Source organism: Chiloscyllium punctatum, unplaced genomic scaffold (assembly GCF_047496795.1).
Source record: "Chiloscyllium punctatum isolate Juve2018m unplaced genomic scaffold, sChiPun1.3 scaffold_1343, whole genome shotgun sequence".
NCBI lineage: Eukaryota > Metazoa > Chordata > Chondrichthyes > Orectolobiformes > Hemiscylliidae > Chiloscyllium > Chiloscyllium punctatum.
This window is the reverse complement of record NW_027311077.1, coordinates 15693-36291: the sequence shown is the minus strand read 5'-3', so window position 1 is coordinate 36291 and position 20599 is coordinate 15693. Positions and strand designations below refer to the sequence as shown.

The following is a 20599-nucleotide window of genomic DNA, read 5'->3' as shown; positions in this document are numbered from 1 at the left end:
AGTGGGGGCTGATGGGGGTGTGTGCTGTGATATGGGGGGGGGAGTGTGGGGGTGAGTGATTAGGGCAGTGGGGGCTGATGGGGGTGTGTGCTGTGATATGGGGGGGGGAGTGTGGGGGTGGTGGGGGTGAGTGATTAGGGCAGTGGGAGTTGATGGGGGTGTGTGCTGTGATATGGGGGGGGGAGTGTGGGGGTGAGTGATTAGGGCAGTGGGAGTTGATGGGGGTGTGTGCTGTGATATGGGGGGGGAGTGTGGGGGTGGTGGGGGTGAGTGATTAGGGCAGTGGGGGCTGATGGGGGTGTGTGCTGTGATATGGGGGGGGAGTGTGGGGGTGGTGGGGGTGAGTGATTAGGGCAGTGGGGGCTGATGGGGGTGTGTGCTGTGATATGGGGGGGGAGTGTTGGGGTGGTGGGGGTGAGTGATTAGGGCAGTGGGGGCTGATGGGGGTGTGTGCTGTGATATGGGGGGGGAGTGTGGGGGTGGTGGGGGTGAGTGATTAGGGCAGTGGGAGTTGATGGGGGTGTGTGCTGTGATATGGGGGGGGAGTGTTGGGGTGGTGGGGGTGAGTGATTAGGGCAGTGGGGGCTGATGGGGGTGTGTGCTGTGATATGGGGGGGGAGTGTGGGGGTGGTGGGGGTGAGTGATTAGGGCAGTGGGAGTTGATGGGGGTGTGTGCTGTGATATGGGGGGGGGAGTGTGGGGGTGGTGGGGGTGAGTGATTAGGGCAGTGGGGGCTGATGGGGGTGTGTGCTGTGATATGGGGGGGGAGTGTGGGGGTGGTCGGGGTGAGTGATTAGGGCAGTGGGAGTTGATGGGGGTGTGTGCTGTGATATGGGGGGGGGGGGGAGTGTGGGGGTGAGTGATTAGGGCAGTGGGAGTTGATTGGGGGTGTGTGCTGTGATATGAGGGGGGGAGTGTGGGGGTGGTGGGGGTGAGTGATTAGGGCAGTGGGAGTTGATGGGGGTGTGTGCTGTGATATGGGGGGGGGAGTGTTGGGGTGGTGGGGGTGAGTGATTAGGGCAGTGGGGCTGATGGGGGTGTGTGCTGTGATATGGGGGGGGAGTGTGGGGGTGGTGGGGGTGAGTGATTAGGGCAGTGGGGCTGATGGGGGTGTGTGCTGTGATATGGGGGGGGAGTGTGGGGGTGGTGGGGGTCAGTGATTAGGGCAGTGGGGCTGATGGGGGTGTGTGCTGTGATATGGGGGGGGAGTGTGGGGGTGGTGGGGGTCAGTGATTAGGGCAGTGGGAGCTGACGGGGGTGTGTGCTGTGATATGGGGGGGGGGAGTCTGGGGGTGGTGGGGGTGAGTGATTAGGGCAGTGGGAGTTGAGGGGGGGGTGCTGTGATATGGGGGGGAATGTGGGGGTGAGTGATTAGGGCAGTGGGGGCTGATGGGGGTGTGTGTGCTGTGATATGGGGGGGAGTGTGGGGGTGGTGGGGGTGAGTGATTAGGGCAGTGGGAGTTGATGGGGGTGTGTGCTGTGATATGGGGGGGGGGAGTGTGGGGGTGAGTGATTAGGGCAGTGGGGGCTGATGGGGGGGGTGTGCTGTGATATGGGGGGGGGGAGTGTGGGGGTGGTGGGGGTGAGTGATTAGGGCAGTGGGAGTTGATGGGGGTGTGTGCTGTGATATGGGGGGGCAGTGTGGGGGTGGTGGGGGTGAGTGATTAGGGGAGTGGGGCTGATGGGGGTGTGTGCTGTGATATGGGGGGGGAGTGTGGGGGTGAGTGATTAGGGCAGTGGGGGCTGATGGGGGGTGTGTGCTGTGATATGGGGGGGGCAGTGTGGGGGTGGTGGGGGTGAGTGATTAGGGGAGTGGGGCTGATGGGGGTGTGTGCTGTGATATGGGGGGGGGGGGAGTGTGGGGGTGAGTGATTAGGGCAGTGGGGGCTGATGGGGGTGTGTGCTGTGATATGGGGGGAGTGTCGGGGTGGTGGGGGTCAGTGATTATGGCAGTGGGAGCTGATGGGGGTGTGTGCTGTGATATGGGGGAGTGTCGGGGTGGTGGGGGTCAGTGATTAGGGCAGTGGGAGCTGATGGGGGTGTGTGCTGTGATATGGGGGGGGGAGTGTGTGGGTGGTGGGGGTGAGTGATTAGGGTAGTGGGAGTTGATGGGGGTGTGTGCTGTGATATGGGGGGGAGTGTGGGGGTGAGTGATTAGGGCAGTGGGGGCTGATGGGGGTGTGTGTTGTGATATGGGGGGGGAGTGTGGGGGTGGTGGGGGTGAGTGATTAGGGCAGTGGGGCTGATGGGGGTGTGTGCTGTGATATGGGGGGGGAGTGTGGGGGTGGTGGGGGTCAGTGATTAGGGCAGTGGGGGCTGATGGGGGTGTGTGCTGTGATATGGGGGGGGAGTGTGGGGGTGGTGGGGGTGAGTGATTAGGGCAGTGGGAGTTGATGGGGGTGTGTGCTGTGATATGGGGGGGGAGTGTGGGGGTGGTGGGGGGTGAGTGATTAGGGCAGTGGGGGCTGATGGGTGTGTGTGCTGTGATATGGGGGGGAGTGTGGGGGTGGTGGGGGTGAGTGATTAGGGCAGTGGGGGCTGATGGGGGTGTGTGCTGTGATATGGGGGGGGGAGTGTGGGGGTGGTGGGGGTGAGTGATTAGGGCAGTGGGAGTTGATGGGGGTGTGTGCTGTGATATGGGGGGGGGGAGTGTGGGGGTGAGTGATTAGGGCAGTGGGGGCTGATGGGGGTGTGTGCTGTGATATGGGGGGGGGAGTGTGGGGGTGGTGGGGGTGAGTGATTAGGGCAGTGGGGGCTGATGGGGGTGTGTGCTGTGATATGGGGGGGGGAGTGTGGGGGTGGTGGGGGTGAGTGATTAGGGCAGTGGGGGCTGATGGGGGTGTGTGCTGTGATATGGGGGGGGAGTGTGGGGGTGGTGGGGGTGAGTGATTAGGGCAGTGGGGGTTGATGGGGGTGTGTGCTGTGATATGGGGGGGGAGTGTGGGGGTGAGTGATTAGGGCAGTGGGGGCTGATGGGGGTGTGTGCTGTGATATGGGGGGGGGAGTGTGGGGGTGGTGGGGGTGAGTGATTAGGGCAGTGGGGGCTGATGGGGGTGTGTGCTGTGATATGGGGGGGGAGTGTGGGGGTGAGTGATTAGGGCAGTGGGGGCTGATGGGGGTGTGTGCTGTGATATGGGGGGGGGAGTGTGGGGGTGGTGGGGGTGAGTGATTAGGGGAGTGGGGCTGAGGGGGGTGTGTGCTGTGATATGGGGGGGGAGTGTGGGGGTGGTGGGGGTGAGTGATTAGGGCAGTGGGGTCTGATGGGGGTGTGTGCTGTGATATGGGGGGAGTGTCGGGGTGGTGGGGGTCAGTGATTAGGGCAGTGGGAGCTGATGGGGGTGTGTGCTGTGAGATGGGGGAGTGTCGGGGTGGTGGGGGTCAGTGATTAGGGCAGTGGGAGCTGATGGGGGTGTGTGCTGTGATATGGGGGTGTGTGGGGGTGGTGGGGGTGAGTGATTAGGGCAGTGGGAGTTGATGGGGGTGTGTGCTGTGATATGGGGGGGGAGTGTGGGGGTGGTGGGGGTGAGTGATTAGGGCAGTGGGAGTTGATGGGGGTGTGTGCTGTGATATGGGGGGGGGAGTGTGGGGGTGAGTGATTAGGGCAGTGGGAGTTGATGGGGGTGTGTGTTGTGATATGGGGGGGGGGAGTGTGTGGGTGGTGGGGGTGAGTGATTAGGGCAGTGGGAGTTGATGGGGGTTTGTGCTGTGATATGGGGGGGAGTGTGGGGGTGGTGGGGGTGAGTGATTAGGGCAGTGGGAGTTGATGGGGGTGTGTGCTGTGATATGGGGGGGGGGGGAGTGTGGGGGTGGTGGGGGTGAGTGATTAGGGCAGTGGGAGTTGATGGGGGTGTGTGCTGTGATATGGGGGGGGAGTGTGGGGGTGAGTGATTAGGGCAGTGCGGGCTGATGGGGGTGTGTGCTGTGATATGGGGGGGAGTGTGGGGGTGGTGGGGGTGAGTGATTAGGGCAGTGGGGGCTGATGGGGGTGTGTGCTGTGATATGGGGGGGGAGTGTGGGGGTGGTGTGGGTCAGTGATTAGGGCAGTGGGAGTTGATGGGGGTGTGTGCTGTGATATGGGGGGGGGGAGTGTGGGGGTGGTGGGGGTGAGTGATTTGGGCAGTGGGGGCTGATGGGGGTGTGTGCTGTGATATGGGGGGGGGGAGTCTGGGGGTGGTGGGGGTGAGTGATTAGGGCAGTGGGAGTTGATGGGGGTGTGTGCTGTGATATGGGGGGGGGAGTGTGGGGGTGGTGGGGGTGAGTGATTAGGGCAGTGGGAGTTGATGGGGGTGTGTGCTGTGATATGGGGGGGAGTGTGGGGGTGAGTGATTAGGGCAGTGGGAGTTGATGGGGGTGTGTGCTGTGATATGGGGGGGTAGAGTGGGTGTGGTGGGCAGTGATCGGCTGAGTGGCGACAATGCAGTGAGGGGCGTACAGTACCCTGTTTCCTGGGCTGGCCTGGCACTGACAGGGTTAAATGGGAACCGTATGATAAACCAATATCACTCGTTTGTTCAAAGTCCCTGCGGCTTGGTGCTGACTCATGGTGAGTGTTGAAAGTTCGGTACATTCCTGCAGTTGACACCCTTTTGCTGATCCTCCGATAGTCTGCTGTGGTCAGGATGTTTCAGAAGGTACCTAGCGAAGTATCTTGCAACACAAAGAATGTGCCCCCACCCCTTTCCGACACACACATTGTCACAGCCTCTCCATCCAATCCAGCCATCTCACAGATACGAGCTGCCTCATCACATGTCTCAAAGGTCTGTCTTCGTCAGTGCTGAGGGAGCGGGGGCTGTGGGAGGGTCAGTGCTGAGGGAGGGTCAGTGTTGAGGGAGGGTCAGTGCTGAGGGAGTGGGTGCTGTGGGAGGGTCAGTGCTGAGGGAGTGGGTGCTGTGGGAGGGTCAGTGCTGAGGGAGTGGGTGCTGTGGGAGGGTCAGTGCTGAGGGAGCAGGCGCTGTGGGAGGGTCAGCGCTGAGGGAGCGGGGGCTGTGGGAGCGTCAGTGGGTGTGTGCGGCGAGGGGGTGTTGGGTGTGCGCGGTGAGGGGGTGTTGTGTGTGTGCGGTGAGGGGGTGTTGGGTGTGCGCGGTGACGGGGTGTTGGGTGTGTGCGGTGAGGGGGTGTTGGGTGTATGCGGTGTTGGGTGTGTGGGTGATGGGATGTTGGGTGTGTGCGGTGTTGTGTGTGCGGTGAAGGGGTGTTGGTTGTGTGGGTGATGGGGTGTTGGGTGAAGGGGTGTTGGGTGTGTGGGTGATGGGGTGTTGGGTGTGTGGGTGATGGGGTGTTGGGTGTGTGGGTGATGGGGTGTTGGGTGTGTGCGGTGATGGCGTGTTGTGTGTGTGCGGTGTTGGGTGTGTGCGATGTGTGTGTGCGGTGATGGGGTGTTGGGTATGTGGGTGATGGGTGTTGGGTGTGGTGCGATGATGGGGTGTTGGGTGATGGAGTGTTGGGTGTGTGGGTGATGGGGTGTTGGGTGCCTGCGGTGATGGGGTGTTGGGTGATGGGGTGTTGGGTGATGGGGTGTTGGGTGATGGGGTGTTGGGTGTGTGGGTGATGGGGTGTTGGGTGATGGGGTGTTGGGTGTGTGGGTGATGGGGTGTTGGGTGTGTGGGTGATGGGCTGTTGGGTGCCTGCGGTGATGGGGTGTTGGGTGATGGGGTGTTGGGTGTGTGGGTGATGGGGTGTTGGGTGATGGGGTGTTGGGTGTGTGGGTGATGGGGTGTTGGGTGTGTGGGTGATGGGGTGTTGGGTGATGGGGTGTTGGGTGTGTGGGTGATGGGGTGTTGGGTGTGTGGGTGATGGGGTGTTGGGTGTGTGGGTGATGGGGTGTTGGGTGTGTGGGTGATGGGCTGTTGGGTGCCTGCGGTGATGGGGTGTTGGGTGTGTGTGGTGATGGGGTGTTGGGTGATGGGGTGTTGGGTGTGTGTGGGTGATGGGGTGTTGGGTGTGTGGGTGATGGGCTGTTGGGTGCCTGCGGTGATGGGGTGTTGGGTGATGGGGTGTTGGGTGTGTGTGGTGATAGGGTGTTGGGTATGGTGCGATGTGTGTGCGGTGTTGGGTAATGGGGTGTTGGTTGTGTGCAGTGTTGGGTGTGTGTGGTATTGGGGTGTTGTGTGTGCAGTGATGGGGTGTTGGGTGTGTGCGGTGATGGGGTGTTGGGTGTGTGTGGTATTGGGGTGTTGTGTGTGCAGTGATGGGGTGTTGGGTGTGTGCAGTGATGGGGTGTTGGGTGTGTGTGGTGATGGGGTGTTGGGTGATGGGGTGTTGGGTGTGTGTGGGTGATGGGGTGTTGGGTGTGTGGGTGATGGGCTGTTGGGTGCCTGCGGTGATGGGGTGTTGGGTGATGGGGTGTTGGGTGTGTGTGGTGATAGGGTGTTGGGTATGGTGCGATGTGTGTGCGGTGTTGGGTAATGGGGTGTTGGTTGTGTGCAGTGTTGGGTGTGTGTGGTATTGGGGTGTTGTGTGTGCAGTGATGGGGTGTTGGGTGTGTGCGGTGATGGGGTGTTGGGTGTGTGTGGTATTGGGGTGTTGTGTGTGCAGTGATGGGGTGTTGGGTGTGTGCAGTGATGGGGTGTTGGGTGTGTGCGGTGATGGGGTGTTGGGTGTGTGCAGTGATGGGGTGTTGGGTGTGTGCGGTGATGGGGTGTTGGGTGTGTGCGGTGATGGGATGTTGTGTGTGTGTGGTGATGGGTGTGTGGGTGATGGGGTGTTGGGTGCGGTGCGATGTGTGTGTGCGGTGATGGGGTGTTGGGTGTGGTGCGATGTTGTGTGTGTGCGGTGTTGGGTGTGTGGGTGATGGGGTGTTGGGTGTGTGGGTGATGGGTGTGTGGGTGATGGGGTGTTGGGTGTGTGGGTGATGGGTGTGTGGGTGATGGGGTGTTGGGTGTGGTGTGATATTGTGTGTGTGCGGTGATGGGGTGTTGTGTGTGTGTGGTGATGGGTGTGTGGGTGATGGGGTGTTGGGTGCGGTGCGATGTGTGTGTGCGGTGATGGGGTGTTGTGTGTTTGGGTGATGGGGTGTTGGGTGCGGTGCGATGTTGTGTGTGTGCGGTGTTGGGTGTGTGGGTGATGGGGTGTTGGGTGATGGGGTGTTGGGTGCGGTGCGATGTGTGTGTGTGGTGATGGGGTGTTGGGTGATGGGGTGTTGGGTGCGGTGCGATGTGTGTGTGCGGTGATGGGGTGTTGTGTGTGTGGGTGATGGGGTGTTGGGTGCGGTGCGATGTTCTGTGTGTGCGGTGTTGGGTGATGGGGTGTTGGGTGTGGTGTTGGGTGTGTGGGTGATGGGGTGTTGGGTGATGGGGTGTTGGGTGTGTGGGTGATGGGGTGTTGGGTGCGGTGCGATGTGTGTGTGCGGTGATGGGGTGTTGTGTGTTTGGGTGATGGGGTGTTGGGTGCGGTGCGATGTTGTGTGTGTGCGGTGTTGGGTGTGTGGGTGATGGGGTGTGTGGTGATGGGGTGTTGGGTGCGGTGCGATGTGTGTGTGCGGTGATGGGGTGTTGGGTGCGGTGCGATGTTCTGTGTGTGCGGTGTTGGGTGATGGGGTGTGGTGTTGGGTGTGTGGGTGATGGGGTGTTGGGTGCGGTGCGATGTGTGTGTGCGGTGATGGGGTGTTGGGTGATGGGGTGTTGGGTGCGGTGCGATGTGTGTGTGCGGTGATGGGGTGTTGAGTGTGTGGGTGATGGGTGCGGTGCGATGTGTGTGCGGTGATGGGGTGTTGGGTGTGTGGGTGATGAGGTGTTGGGTGCGGTGCGATGTGTGTGCGCGGTGTTGGGTGATGGGGTGTTGGGTGTGTGGGTGATGGGGTGTTGGGTGCGGTGCGATGTGTGTGCGGTGATGGGGTGTTGGGTGTGTGGGTGATGGGGTGTTGGGTGCGGTGCGATGTGTGTGCGGTGTTGGGTGATGGGGTGTTGGGTGCGGTGCGATGTGTGTGTGCGGTGTTGGGTAATGGGGTGTGTGGGTGATGGGGTGTTGGGTGCGGTGCGATGTGTGTGCGGTGATGGGGTGTTGGGTGTGTGGGTGATGGGGTGTTGGGTGCGGTGCGATGTGTGTGCGGTGTTGGGTGCGGTGCGATGTGTGTGCGGTGATGGGGTGTTGGGTGTGTGGGGTGATGGAGTGTTGGGTGCGGTGCGATGTGTGTGTGCGGTGATGGGGTGTGGGTGTTGGGTGCGGTGCGATGTGTGTGTGCGGTGATGGGGTGTTGGGGTGTGTGGGTGATGGGGTGTTGGGTGCGGTGCGATGTGTGTGTGCGGTGATGGGGTGTGGGTGTTGGGTGCGGTGCGATGTGTGTGTGCGGTGATGGGGTGTTGGGTGTGTGGGTGATGGGGTGTTGGGTGCGGTGCGATGTGTGTGTGCGGTGATGGGGTGTTGGGTGTGTGGGTGATGGAGTGTTGGGTGCGGTGCGATGTGTGTGTGCGGTGATGGGGTGTTGGGTGTGTGGGTGTTGGGTGATGGGTGCGGTGTGATGTGTGTGCGGTGATGGGGTGTTGGGTGTGTGGGTGATGGGGTGTTGGGTGTGTGGGTGATGGGGTGTTGGGTGTGTGGGTGATGGGGTGTTGGGTGTGTGGGTGATGGGGTGTTGGGTGCGGTGCGAGGTGTGTGTGCGGTGATGGGGTGTTGGGTGTGTGGGTGATGGGTGCGGTGCGATGTGTGTGCGGTGATGGGATGTTGGGTGTGTGGGTGATGGGGTGTTGGGTGCGGTGCGAGGTGTGTGTGCGGTGATGGGGTGTTGGGTGTGTGGGTGATGGGTGCGGTGCGATGTGTGTGCGGTGATGGGGTGTCGGGTGTGTGGGTGATGGGGTGTTGGGTGCGGTGCGATGTGTGTGTGCGGTGATGGGGTGTTGAGTGTGTGGGTGATGGGTGCGGTGCGATGTGTGTGTGCGGTGATGGGGTGTTGGGTGTGTGGGTGATGGGGTGTTGGGTGTGTGGGTGATGGGGTGTTGGGTGTGTGGGTGATGGGGTGTTGGGTGTGTGGGTGATGGGGTGTTGGGTGTGTGGGTGATGGGGTGTTGGGTGCGGTGCGATGTGTGTGTGCGGTGTTGGGTAATGGGGTGTTGGGTGTGTGGGGTGTTGGCTATGTGCCATGTTGGTGGGGGTGGTGTGTTTGTGGTAATGGGGGGGGGGGAGGGTGGAATGGTGGGCAGGTTGGTGAGAGTGGGGCCCATCACCTGGCATTTGTTGACCCAATGGATGGGATTGGGGACGGTTTTTTTGAGGGATGTGGGAAGAGATTTCATTGGGTGGGAGGGGGGGTGGAGTTTAGTTCTCAGGCCCTGATTGGTTGAGGGCTTTGATGACGCCTTCCCCTGTTACCATGGGCAACAGCATTGTATACATTTGAATGACATCAAGGGGACCCCTCCCCCTCCAACCCTATGGGTACCCTCCACAGCTTTGGTCAGTTTCTGCACGGGATTCCCCCCCCCCCCAGTCTTTTCACACAAGCCCCGCACTCCCCCACTACCACCCCAGCCTGAGGGAGGGTTGAGGAGAAGGGGAGGCTGGACCAGGAGGAGGAGGAACAGTACTGGAGGTCCACCTCCCTCCCCTCCTTTTGCCTTTCCCTCTTCCTCTTCATCTGCGTCTTCCTGTTGCACCTTTTGTTCCTCTCCTTCCTTTTCCAGTAACTCTCTCTCTCTCTCTCTGTGTGTGTGTGTCCCTCAGCCAGGAGGATGGACGCTTTCTCCACGCTTCATGGCCCCCTCTCTCAGTCGGACGTGGTGGATATTTTCCGGAAGGATTTAATTGCGGATAAGGCGTTCAGACAGTCCGATACTCATGTCTTTATCATTCTCGGTGCTTCCGTAAGTTTGCTCGGTTTCGGATTTCAACTGCTCGCGTGTCTCTGTGTCGGCGTGTCTCTGTGTCTGAGTGTCTCTGTGTCGGTGTGTCTGTGCATGTCTCTGTGTCTGAGTGTCTCTGTGTCTGTGCATGTCTCTGTGTCTGAGTGTCTCTGTGTCTGAGTGTCTCTGTGTCTGAGTGTCTCTGTGTCTGTGCATGTCTCTGTGTCGGTGTGTCTCTGTGTCTGAGTGTCTCTGTGTCTGTGCATGTCTCTGTGTCTGTGCATGTCTCTGTGTCGGTGTGTCTCTGTGTTAGTGTGTCTCTGTGTCTGTGCATGTCTCTGTGTTAGTGTGTCTCTGTGTCTGTGCATGTCTCTGTGTCGGTGTGTCTCTGTGTCTGTGCATGTCTCTGTGTCTGAGTGTCTCTGTGTCTGTGCATGTCTCTGTGTCGGTGTGTCTCTGTGTTAGTGTGTCTCTGTGTCTGTGCATGTCTCTGTGTCGGTGTGTCTCTGTGTCGGTGTGTCTCTGTGTGTGAGTGTCTCTGTGTGTTGGTGTGTGTCTTTGTGTCTGAATGTCTCTGTGTTAGTGTGTCTCTATGTCTGAATGTCTGTGTGTCGGTGTGTCTCTGTGTGTGTCTGTGCCTGTGTTAGTTGTCTCTGTGTGTTGGTGTGTGTCTCTGTGTGTGTTGGTGTGTGTCTCTGTGTGTGTTGGTGTGTGTCTCTTGTGTGTTGGTGTGTGTCTCTGTGCCTGTGTCGATGTGTGTCTCTGTGTGTCTGAATGTCTCTGTGTGTGTCTCTATGTCTGAACGTCTCTGTGTGTTAGTGTGTCTCTGTGTGTGTTGGTGTATCTCTGTGTCTGAGTGTCTCTGTGTATGTTGGTGTGTCTCTGTGCCTGTGTGTGTCTGTCTCTGTGCCTGTGTGTCTCTGTGTGTGTCGGTGTCTGAGTAACTCTGTGTCGGTGTGTGTGTTGGTGTGTCTCTGTGTGTTGGCGTGTCTCGGTGCCTGTGTTAGTGTGTGCCTGTCTCTGTGTGTGTTAGTGTGAGTTTATCTGTGTTTGTGTGTGTGTGTGTGTGAGGTGGGGAATGTGTTGCTATTTGCAGAAAAGCAGGTTTTGTTGCAGGGTGGTTGTAATAAGTGGACTTGCTCTGTCTCAATTTCTTCTCCTCTGAGTGTCTCTCCCTTCCTTCCTTCCTGCCCCCTTCACCTCACCTTCACCACCCCCTCTTCACCGCATCTTCCCCCTCTCCCCTCCCCCATACACCTTCCCCTCTCTCCCTCCACTCCGCTCCCCCCATCCTCTACCCCCCTTCATTGTCTCCCTTCTCCATCTTCTCCCCCCCCCATTCTCTCCCTTCCTGCTCCTCTCACCCATTCCCACCATCCTCACTCTTCCTCTTCCCCCCCCCACCCCCCTCCCCAAAGCTCCTCCTCCTTCCCCTCACCATTCTCCCTGAGGGACCACTTTTTTCCCCCCAGAGGGTGGTGCGTGTGTGGACCGAGCTGCCAGAGGGAGTGGTGGGGGCTGGTACAATGGTAACATTTAAAAGGCATCTGGATGGGAAGGGTTTAGAGGGAGATGGGCCAAATGGGACTGAATTAATTTTGGATATCATGGTCGTGATGGGCCGAAGGGTATATTTTCCTGCTGTATGTCTCTGTGACTCTGAAGTGGGGAATTTTCGTTGGATGTTTGCACAATGTTCAGCACCATCCTCTCCCACTGAAGCATTCCGTGTCCAAACGCAGCAAGATCTGGGCAATGTCCAGGCTCCGACTGACGAGGGGAAAGGGGGGGTTCAGAACACAGGAGGGGGGGGGGGAAGTTCCCCATGAAAAGGGTGGGTCAACAAGCAGGGTCAAGAGGGGACGGGGGTGGGACTGAGGATGAGGAGAGAGGGGCAGAGTGGGGAATTCTCTGCCACAGAAAGCAATTGGGGACTGAATGTTATCGGGCAGGAGTTGGGTATATTTCTGGTGGTGGTGGTGGTGGGGGGGGTGGAGTTGAAAGATCCTACAGAACAAGGTAGCAAGCTCGAAGGGCAGGATGACGTGCTCCAAACTCCCAGGCAAAAAGGGCTTTTGTCCTCAGAGTCCTGACGGCATTGATCTCTGTGTGGCAACAGTGAACAAACCACCTCTTTCATCACACGCCACTCTCAGTTCCGCAACTTAATGAGGCCATTTATCACAGAGTTCAGAGATGCAGTAATCTCCCCATATCTCAGGGAAGGCTGTAATTTGCTGGGACGCATGGGGAGAGAGAGAGCGTGAACCCGCCTGAGATTACAGCCAAGTCGTTGTTGTGCAAGTGACCAGCAGCAGGAAGTGAGACCAGACATTGCAAAACCCGAAACTGGGACATGATCCCATCCCTGTCCCCCATTGAACACTCCCAGGGACAGGGACAGCACGGGGTTAGATACAGAGTAAAGCTCCCTCTACACTGAACCCCATCACACACTCCCAGGGACAGGGACAACACGGGGTTAGATACAGAGTAAAGCTCCCTCTACACTGAACCCCATCACACACTCCCAGGGACAGGGACAACACGGGGTTAGATACAGAGTAAAGCTCCCTCTACACTGTCCCCCATCAAACACTCCCAGTGACAGGGACAGCATGGGGTTAGATACAGAGTAAAGCTTCCTCTACACTGTTCCCCATCAAACACTCCCAGGGATGGGGGTTAGATACAGAGTAAAGCTCTCTCTACACCATCCCCGATTCCCAGGGACAGGGGGTTAGATACAGAGTAAAGTTCCCTCTACACTGTCACCCATCACACACTCCCAGGGACAGGGACAGCACGGGGTTAGATACAGAGTAAAGCTCCCTCTACACTGTCACCCATCACACACTCCCAGGGACAGGGACAGCATGGGGTTAGATACAGAGTAAAGCTCCCTCTACAATGTCCCCCACTGCCAGGGACAGGGGGTTAGATACAGAGTAAAGCTCCCTCTACACCATCCCCGATTCTCAGGGACAGGGGGTTAGATACAGAGTAAAGTTCCCTCTACACTGTCTCCCACTCCCAGGGACAGTGGGTTACATACAGAGTAAAGCTCCGTCTACAATGACCCCCACTCCCAGGGACAGGGCGTTAGATACAGAGTAAAGCTTCCTCTACACTGTCCCCCATCAACCCCCCCGCCCAAGGACAGGGGGCTAGATAGAGTAAAGCTTTCTCTTCACTGTTCTTCCCCCCCCTCCCCCCCCCCATGTCCCATAGTGAAGCCGCCTCTACACTCTTTTCCCCCCCCCCCCCAGTCCCATAGTGAAGCCGGCTTTACACTCTTTTCCCCCCCCCCACCAGTCTCCCCCTCCCCCAATCAACCACTCCCACCACAGGGGTTTAGTTACAGAGTAAAGCTCCCTTCTCCACTGTCCCTGATGAAACGCTTATGCCCGAAACGTTGATTCTCCTGCTCCTCGGATGCCGCCTGGCCGACTGTGCTTTTCCAGCACCACACTCTCAACTCTGACCTCCAGCATGGGCAGTCCTTGCTTTCTCCTACACTCTCCCGTCAAACACTCCCAGGAAGCAAAGGGACGGCACGGGGTTAGATACAAGCTACCTCGACACGGACCACCCCATCAAATACACTCTCATTCTCAATTCATAATTAGGACGGCATTATTGAGAATGTGACAGGACAGCCTGGGTTGGTGCTGCTGCCTCACAAAGCTAGTGACCGGGGTTGATTCCATCCTTAGGAGACGAGCTGTCTGTGGTGGAAAATGCACATGTTCTCCCGGTGTCGGAGTGGGGTTCCTCTGAGTGCTCCAGTTTTGTCCCACAGTCCAAGTACATGCAGGTTCAGGTGCATTGGCCGTGCTAAAGTGTCCCCGTAGTGCCCAGGGATGTGCAGGTTAGGGTGGATTGGCCGTGCTAAATTGTCCCATTGTGCCCAGGGATGTACAGGTTAGGGTGGATTGGCCGTGCTAAATTGTCCCGTAGTGCCCAGGGATGTACAGGTTAGGGTGGATTGACCGTGCTAAATTGTCCCTGTAGTGCCCAGGGATGTGCAGGTTAGGGTGGATTGGCCGTGCTAAATTGTCCCTGTAGTGCCCAGGGATGTGCAGGTTAGGGTGGATTGACCGTGCTAAATTGTCCCTGTAGTGCCCAGGGATGTGCAGGTTAGGGTGGATTGGCCGTGCTACATTGTCCCCGTAGTGCCCAGGGATGTACAGGTTAGGGTGGATTGGCCGTGCTAAATTGTCCCCGTAGTGCCCAGGGATGTACAGGTTAGGGTGGATTGGCTGTGCTAAATTGTCCCCGTAGTGCCCAGGGATGTGCAGGTTAGGGGGGATTGGCCGTGCTAAATTGTCCCCGTAGTGCCCAGGGATGTGCAGGTTAGGGGGGATTGGCCGTGCTAAATTGTCCCCGTAGTGCCCAGGGATGTGCAGGTTAGGGTGGATTGGCCGTGCTAAATTGTCCTGTAGTGCCCAGGGATGTGCAGGTTAGGGTGGATTGGCCGTGCTAAATTGTCCCCGTAGTGCCCAGGGATGTACAGGTTAGGGTGGATTGGCCGTGCTAAATTGTCCCCGTAGTGCCCAGGGATGTACAGGTTAGGGTGGATTGGCCGTGCTAAATTGTCCCCGTAGTGCCCAGGGATGTGCAGGTTAGGGTGGATTGGCCGTGCTAAATTGTCCCCGTAGTGCCCAGGGATGTACAGGTTAGGGTGGATTGGCCGTGCTAAATTGTCCCGTAGTGCCCAGGGATGTACAGGTTAGGGTGGATTGGCCGTGCTAAATTGTCCCATAGTGCCCAGGGATGTGCAGGTTAGGGTGGATTGGCCGTGCTAAATTGTCCCATAGTGCCCAGGGATGTGCAGGTTAGGGTGGATTGGCCGTGCTAAATTGTCCCATAGTGCCCAGGGATGTGCAGGTTAGGGTGGATTGGCCGTGCTAAATTGTCCCATAGTGCCCAGGGATGTGCAGGTTAGGGTGGATTGGCCGTGCTAAATTGTCCCATAGTGCCCAGGGATGTGCAGGTTAGGGTGGATTGGCCGTGCTAAATTGTCCCATAGTGCCCAGGGATGTGCAGGTTAGGGTGGATTGGCCGTGCTAAATTGTCCCATAGTGCCCAGGGATGTGCAGGTTAGGGTGGATTGGCCGTGCTAAATTGTCCCCATAGTGCCCAGGGATGTGCAGGTTAGGGTGGATTGGCCGTGCTAAATTGTCCCATAGTGCCCAGGGATGTACAGGTTCGGGTGGATTGACTGTGAGGGGCGGGGTTTCTCAGGGATGTATCTTGAGCCTAATCCGTGTATCGTCACGTAGTTTACTGTACACCGAAACGTCATCGCCCGGGGCGTGGCTTGACCCATCAGGACTGGGTCGGTGTTATTCTCCATCGTCATCCCCGAGTACGACTCACCAAGTGGGCGTGGTTTCACCGAGCCGTTCCGAGGCAGTGTCCTCTGGGCGAGCTCCTCACTGGGACGCCGTGACCGTGACGCACTGATGGGGCGGAGTCATTTCCGTGCGTGGAGTAACGTCCTGACGTAACGAGGGCGGGACCTGTCTCCGTGGAAACGCAGGGGGAGGGGTCGAATGGCGGAGGATGCGGAAAGGAGGCAAACAGCTCAGTTTGTACTGAGCCTGATAGGGGCCTCGGTAAGGGATAGGGTGGGGGGAGAGGGGCCGAATGGAAGGAAGGAGAGGGCTCAGTCTGTACTGAGCCTGATAGGGGCCACGGTAAGGGATAGGGTGGGGGGAGAGGGGCCGAATGGAGGGAAGGAGGCGTCTCAGTCTGTACTGAGCCTGATAGGGGCCTCGGTAAGGGATAGGGTGGTGGGGGGGGGAGAGGGGCCGAATGGAGGGAAGGAGACGTCTCAGTCTGTACTGAGCCTGATAGGGGCCTCGGTAAGGGATAGGGTGGGGGGGGGAGAGGGGCCGAATGGAGGGAAGGAGAGGGCTCAGTCTGTACTGAGGCTGATAGGGGCCTCGGTAAGGGATAGGGTGGGGGGAGAGGGGCCGAATGGAGGGAAGGAGACGTCTCAGTCTGTACTGAGCCTGATAGGGGCCTCGGTAAGGGATAGGGTGGGGGGGGAAGAGGGGCCGAATGGAGGGAAGGAGAGGGCTCAGTCTGTACTGAGGCTGATAGGGGCCTCGGTAAGGGATAGGGTGGGGGGAGAGGGGCCGAATGGAGGGAAGGAGACGTCTCAGTCTGTACTGAGCCTGATAGGGGCCTCGGTAAGGGATAGGGTGGGGGGGGAGAGGGGCCGAATGGAGGGAAGGAGAGGGCTCAGTCTGTACTGAGGCTGATAGGGGCCTCGGTAAGGGATAGGGTGGGGGGAGAGGGGCCGAATGGAGGGAAGGAGACGTCTCAGTCTGTACTGAGCCTGATAGGGGTCACAGAATGGATATGGAGGGTGGGAAGGGACCCAGTTTGTACAGAGTCTCATTGGGATCTTGGTAAGGGATGAAGGGGCAGTGAGGAGCTGAATGAAGGGTACGAGAGAGCTCAGTTTGTATGGGGTAGGGAGAGATGGGGCGGACTAGTTTAGGATATCGGTTCGGCACAGACCAGTTGGGCTGAAGGGTCCGTTTCTGTGCCCTACAGCGTAATGACTGTCTCAAGTGCAGGGGCTTGACAGGATCAGTGATGATGTGAATGTTCTCCTCACCCCCACCTCATGGGAGAGTCTGGGACCAGGGGGAATGGTTTCAGAACGAGACCAGTGTGAAACTGGGATGAGCAGGGCTTGCTTTCTTCAAAAGGCCTAGTGCCCGAGTGGGGCGAGGGTGGAAAACGAGTCCTTGTGGACATTCACGGCTGTGACGGGTAGATGTTTGAACAGGGTCATGGGTGAAGAGCTCGAGTGTTGGACTGACCATGCTCCACTGAAGGTCTACCCTGGTTCCTGTTTCTGGGCAGTGAGGGGTGGGTGGAAGAAGGGAAGGAAGCGTGACTGAGGGATGGATTGTCAGTGGAGGAAAGGAGTGGGGGAAGGGCAGTGGAATCACAGAATCCCTACAGTGTGGAAACAGACCCTTTGGCCCAAAGTCCACACCTACCCTCCAAAGCGTATTCCACACCCATTCTCCATTACTCTACACATCTCTGAACACCGTGGGCAACTTAGCATTACCAATTTACCTAAATTGTACATCTTACGACTGTGGGAGGAAACCAGAGGACACGGGAGAGCATGCAAACTCCACATAGACAGTCACCTGAAGCTGGAATTGAATCCAAGTCCTTGGCACTGTGAGGCAGCAGTGCTAACCACTGAGCCACCATATCACCGCAGGGGGATAGATGGAGGGAGGGGAGGGAATGGCAATGAATTGGTGTAAAATGGTGGAGCAGAGGTGAACAGCGATGACCGTGTTGTCTTTGAGTGTGGACTGATTCTCTCTCTTTCCCTCCCTCCCCCCCCCCCCCACCCTTTCTTTCCACCTACAGGGTGACTTGGCCAAGAAGAAGATTTACCCCACGTTGTGGTAAGCTGCTCTCCTCACGTTTGCCCCTTGAGCCCCTTCTTCCTCCCCCTCAATGCAATCAGGGAGGGGAAAAAGAACTGGGGCTGACCCTGGGGTGGGGGGGTGGTGTGAGCAGCTGGAATCGGGCCTGGTGTGATGCTCACCCATGCTGAACTGCCTGAGGAAGGGACGCACTGATGAGCACATCACCTCGCCCTGCTGGGCAGCACTGGGACAAACTGGAGTCCCACCACCCCCTGAGGGGGCAATTAGTGGGAGGATTTGAGGAACAATGTAGAAGGATCTTTACTCTGTATCTTCACACCTTTTCCCTGGGAGTGTTTGATGGGGGAGAACTGTGTAGCGGTAGCTCTACCCCAAATTGTCTCTGTCGTGGGAGTGTTTGATGGAGGGGACAGTGTAGAGAGAGATTTGTAGTTCTGGCGCTGGTTGTGGGTATGTTCACCAAGCTGGGAAGTTGATTTGCAGATATTTTGTTCCCTGTGTTGGTGGCATCTTCAGTGATTCGGAGCCTCCTGTGAAATATTGCTGTCCTGTGTCTTCTGGAATTGATTTGAGCTCTGTTCCTGCTGCTTCCAGTTCCGGTTTTCCGTTGTACTGTCAGGGATCTTTATGTAGATGTGGATTGTTAGTTGTCTGCCGGTTTTCCCTATATAGTGGTGCATACAGTCTCTGCACGAAATCTTGTAAATTAGGTTAGCCTTGCACATGAGTATAGGGCCTTTTGTTCTGGTGAGTTGTCTGAGAGTGGCTGTCGGTTTATGGGCTGTCATGAATTCCAGTGATTGGAGAAATCTGGCTGTCAGTTCAGAGACTACTTTTATGTAAGGTTGCATGACTGGGGAATTAGGTTGTGGCATGTCCTTGTTGTGTTGTTTGTCTGCTAGGCATCTGCAGATGGAATTGGGGGACATCCGTTCTTGGTGAAGACTCTGTAGAGGTGTTGTTCTTCTTCGCTTTATAGGTCAGGAGTGCTGCAGTGTCTTGTAGCCCTTTTGAACAGAGTCCTAATGCAACTTTTCTTGTGTGTTTGAGTGGTTGCTCTTGTAGTTCCAGATCTGGTCAGTGTGTGTGTGGCTTTCCTGTACACTCTCATGGCACATTCACTGTTCTGTGTTCTTTGTACCATCACGTGCAGGAATTGGAGTTGATTGTAGGTTCCCTCCTCTCTCTTGTAAATCTGATCCCTCTGAGAATGGTGTTGCCAATCCGGTGTGTGTTCTTAATCTAAAAGCTGGTGCAAGCAAACCTACACCCAGAACCTCAACCTTAGCTACAAATCTTCTCAAAACTTAATAACAAAAGGTGTTGTACACACATCTGATCCAGAGTTTGGCTTGGATTTGCAGTAGTGGATTAGTGGTGCTGGAAGAGCACAGCAGTTCAGGCAGCATCCAACGAGCAGCGAAATCAACGTTTCGGGCAAAAGCCCTTCATCAGGAATAAAGGCCTTATCTCTCCATGCTTCAGGCTCACTGCCTTTATTCCTGATGAAGGGCTTTTGCCCGAAACGTTGATTTCGCTGCTCGTTGGATGCTGCCTGAACTGCTGTGCTCTTCCAGCACCACTAATCCAGTATTTGATTTTCAGCATCTGCAGTCATTGTTTTTACCTTGGATTTGCAGGAGGCCTGGTACAAAGAACACAGAGGGTTGGTACAGACAACTAGCAATCCACATCCACGAACACCCACTAGCCACTGAACGCCATGATCAACTGTCCCTAGTAACTACACACATGGATGACAAGGCCCACAAATTCAATTGGGACAACACATGATCATGGGAGATGTTCAACAGAAGGTCAGCCAAAGAATTCGGAGAGGCATGACACTCATCTAGTGATTCTATCAACAAACACACAGACTGAGACCCAATATACGCCAGTCACTACGACAAGCAACTGGAACCAGCAGCATTTCACAGCAGGCTCCAAAGCACTGAAGATGTCAGTTAGACAGGGGACAAGATGTCTACAAATCAGCTTTCCAGCTCAGTGAACATACCGACAACCATGACAGCTTTACTCTGTATGTGACCCTGTACTGTCCCTGCCCTAGGACTGTTTGATAGGAAGTGTAGAGAGAGCTTTACTCTGTATCTGGCCCCCTATCCTAGGAAGGTTTGATGTGGGGGACAGTGTAGAGAGACCTTTATTCTGTATATAAAACCCTGTCGTTGGGAGTGTTTGATTGTGGGGACGGTGTAGAGGGAGATTTACCCTGTATCTCATCCTGTGCTGTCCCTATCCTGGGAGTGTTTGATTTTGGGACAGTGTAGAGGGAGCTTTACTCTGTATCTAACCCTGTGCTGTGTCCCTCTATTCCCCTCAGGTGGCTTTATCGTGATAGTCTCCTGCCAGAGGATACCCATGTGGTTGGCTACGCCCGCTCAGATCTCAGCATTGATGCCATCCGCAAACAGACTGTACCCTTCTTCAAGGTAGGTGCTTGTAACTCCTGGTCCGGACAGACTGACTCCCTTTCCGGGGACTGGATTGACCCCCATCCCTGAGTGAGTGCATCTTTCTGCCTGGTGTTTGGAGGGTGATGGTCTGACTTCCCAAACCCCCTCCCCAATCTCAGTTTTTTTGACACTAACTGCCAGGATTTCACCAACCTCATTTTAAATAATTTCTCTCCTCTCCCCCCCCCAGCTCTCAGCAGGTGAGGAGCAGAAAGTGGATGCCTTTTTCCTGCGGAATAGCTATGTGCAGGGCCAGTACAACGAGGAGGCCAGTTTCCAGAGGCTGGACGCTCACATCAACTCCCTGCACCACGGCCGGCAGGCCAATCGGCTCTTCTACCTCGCCTTACCCCCCAGCGTCTACATGGATGTGACCCGCAACATTCGGCACTACTGTATGGGCAAGACGTAAGTGGCCTGGCCTGGGGCTGGAGGGGGAGTCTGGGGTTGGGTTGGAGTGGGGGGGGGGGGGGGGGAGGGCAGCTTTACCATCTCTCTTCAGCTCCATCACTTTCCACTGCCTCCCAACACCCTAAGATCAGAAATGGAGATTTTCCCAAATATTCAGCACCATTCATCCCCTCCTCAGATACTGAAGCAATCCATGTTCAAGTCCAGCAAGATCTGGACAATATCCAGGCTTGGGTTGGCAAGGGGCAAGAAACATTCACTCCTGCAGAAATGCCAGGCTGTGACCATCTCCAACAAAAGAGAATCTAACCATCACCCCTTTGACATTCAATGGTGTTATCAGCACTGAATTCTCCCACTGTCAACATCCTGGGGGTTATCATTGACCAGAAACTGAAGTAACTGCTGTATTCATATACCTGGCTAGAAGATCAGGTGAGAGGCTGGGAATTCTGCAGCAAGTAACTCCCCTCCTTACTCTCTTCTCCCCCCC

The 20599-nt window shown here is 56.9% G+C and overlaps 1 protein-coding gene across 2 annotated transcripts in view; it reads left to right on the top strand.

Annotated features, from left to right (window-relative positions):
• Positions 1-4492: 4492 nt before the first annotated feature.
• Positions 4493-20599, top strand: part of LOC140475044 (glucose-6-phosphate 1-dehydrogenase-like) — a 28908-nt gene continuing 12801 nt past the window's right edge. Inside the window, exons 1-5 of one of the 2 annotated variants that reach the window (XM_072567747.1) lie at positions 4493-4543; positions 9658-9797; positions 17193-17230; positions 19563-19671; positions 19886-20103. In XM_072567747.1, the coding sequence (XP_072423848.1) occupies positions 9666-9797; positions 17193-17230; positions 19563-19671; positions 19886-20103 (497 nt within the window). In that variant the 5' untranslated portion in view covers positions 4493-4543; positions 9658-9665. Of the gene's footprint in view, positions 4544-4582; positions 4632-9657; positions 9798-17192; positions 17231-19562; positions 19672-19885; positions 20104-20599 lie in introns of those variants that run through there. The other variant, XM_072567746.1, reaches the window with a different exon arrangement.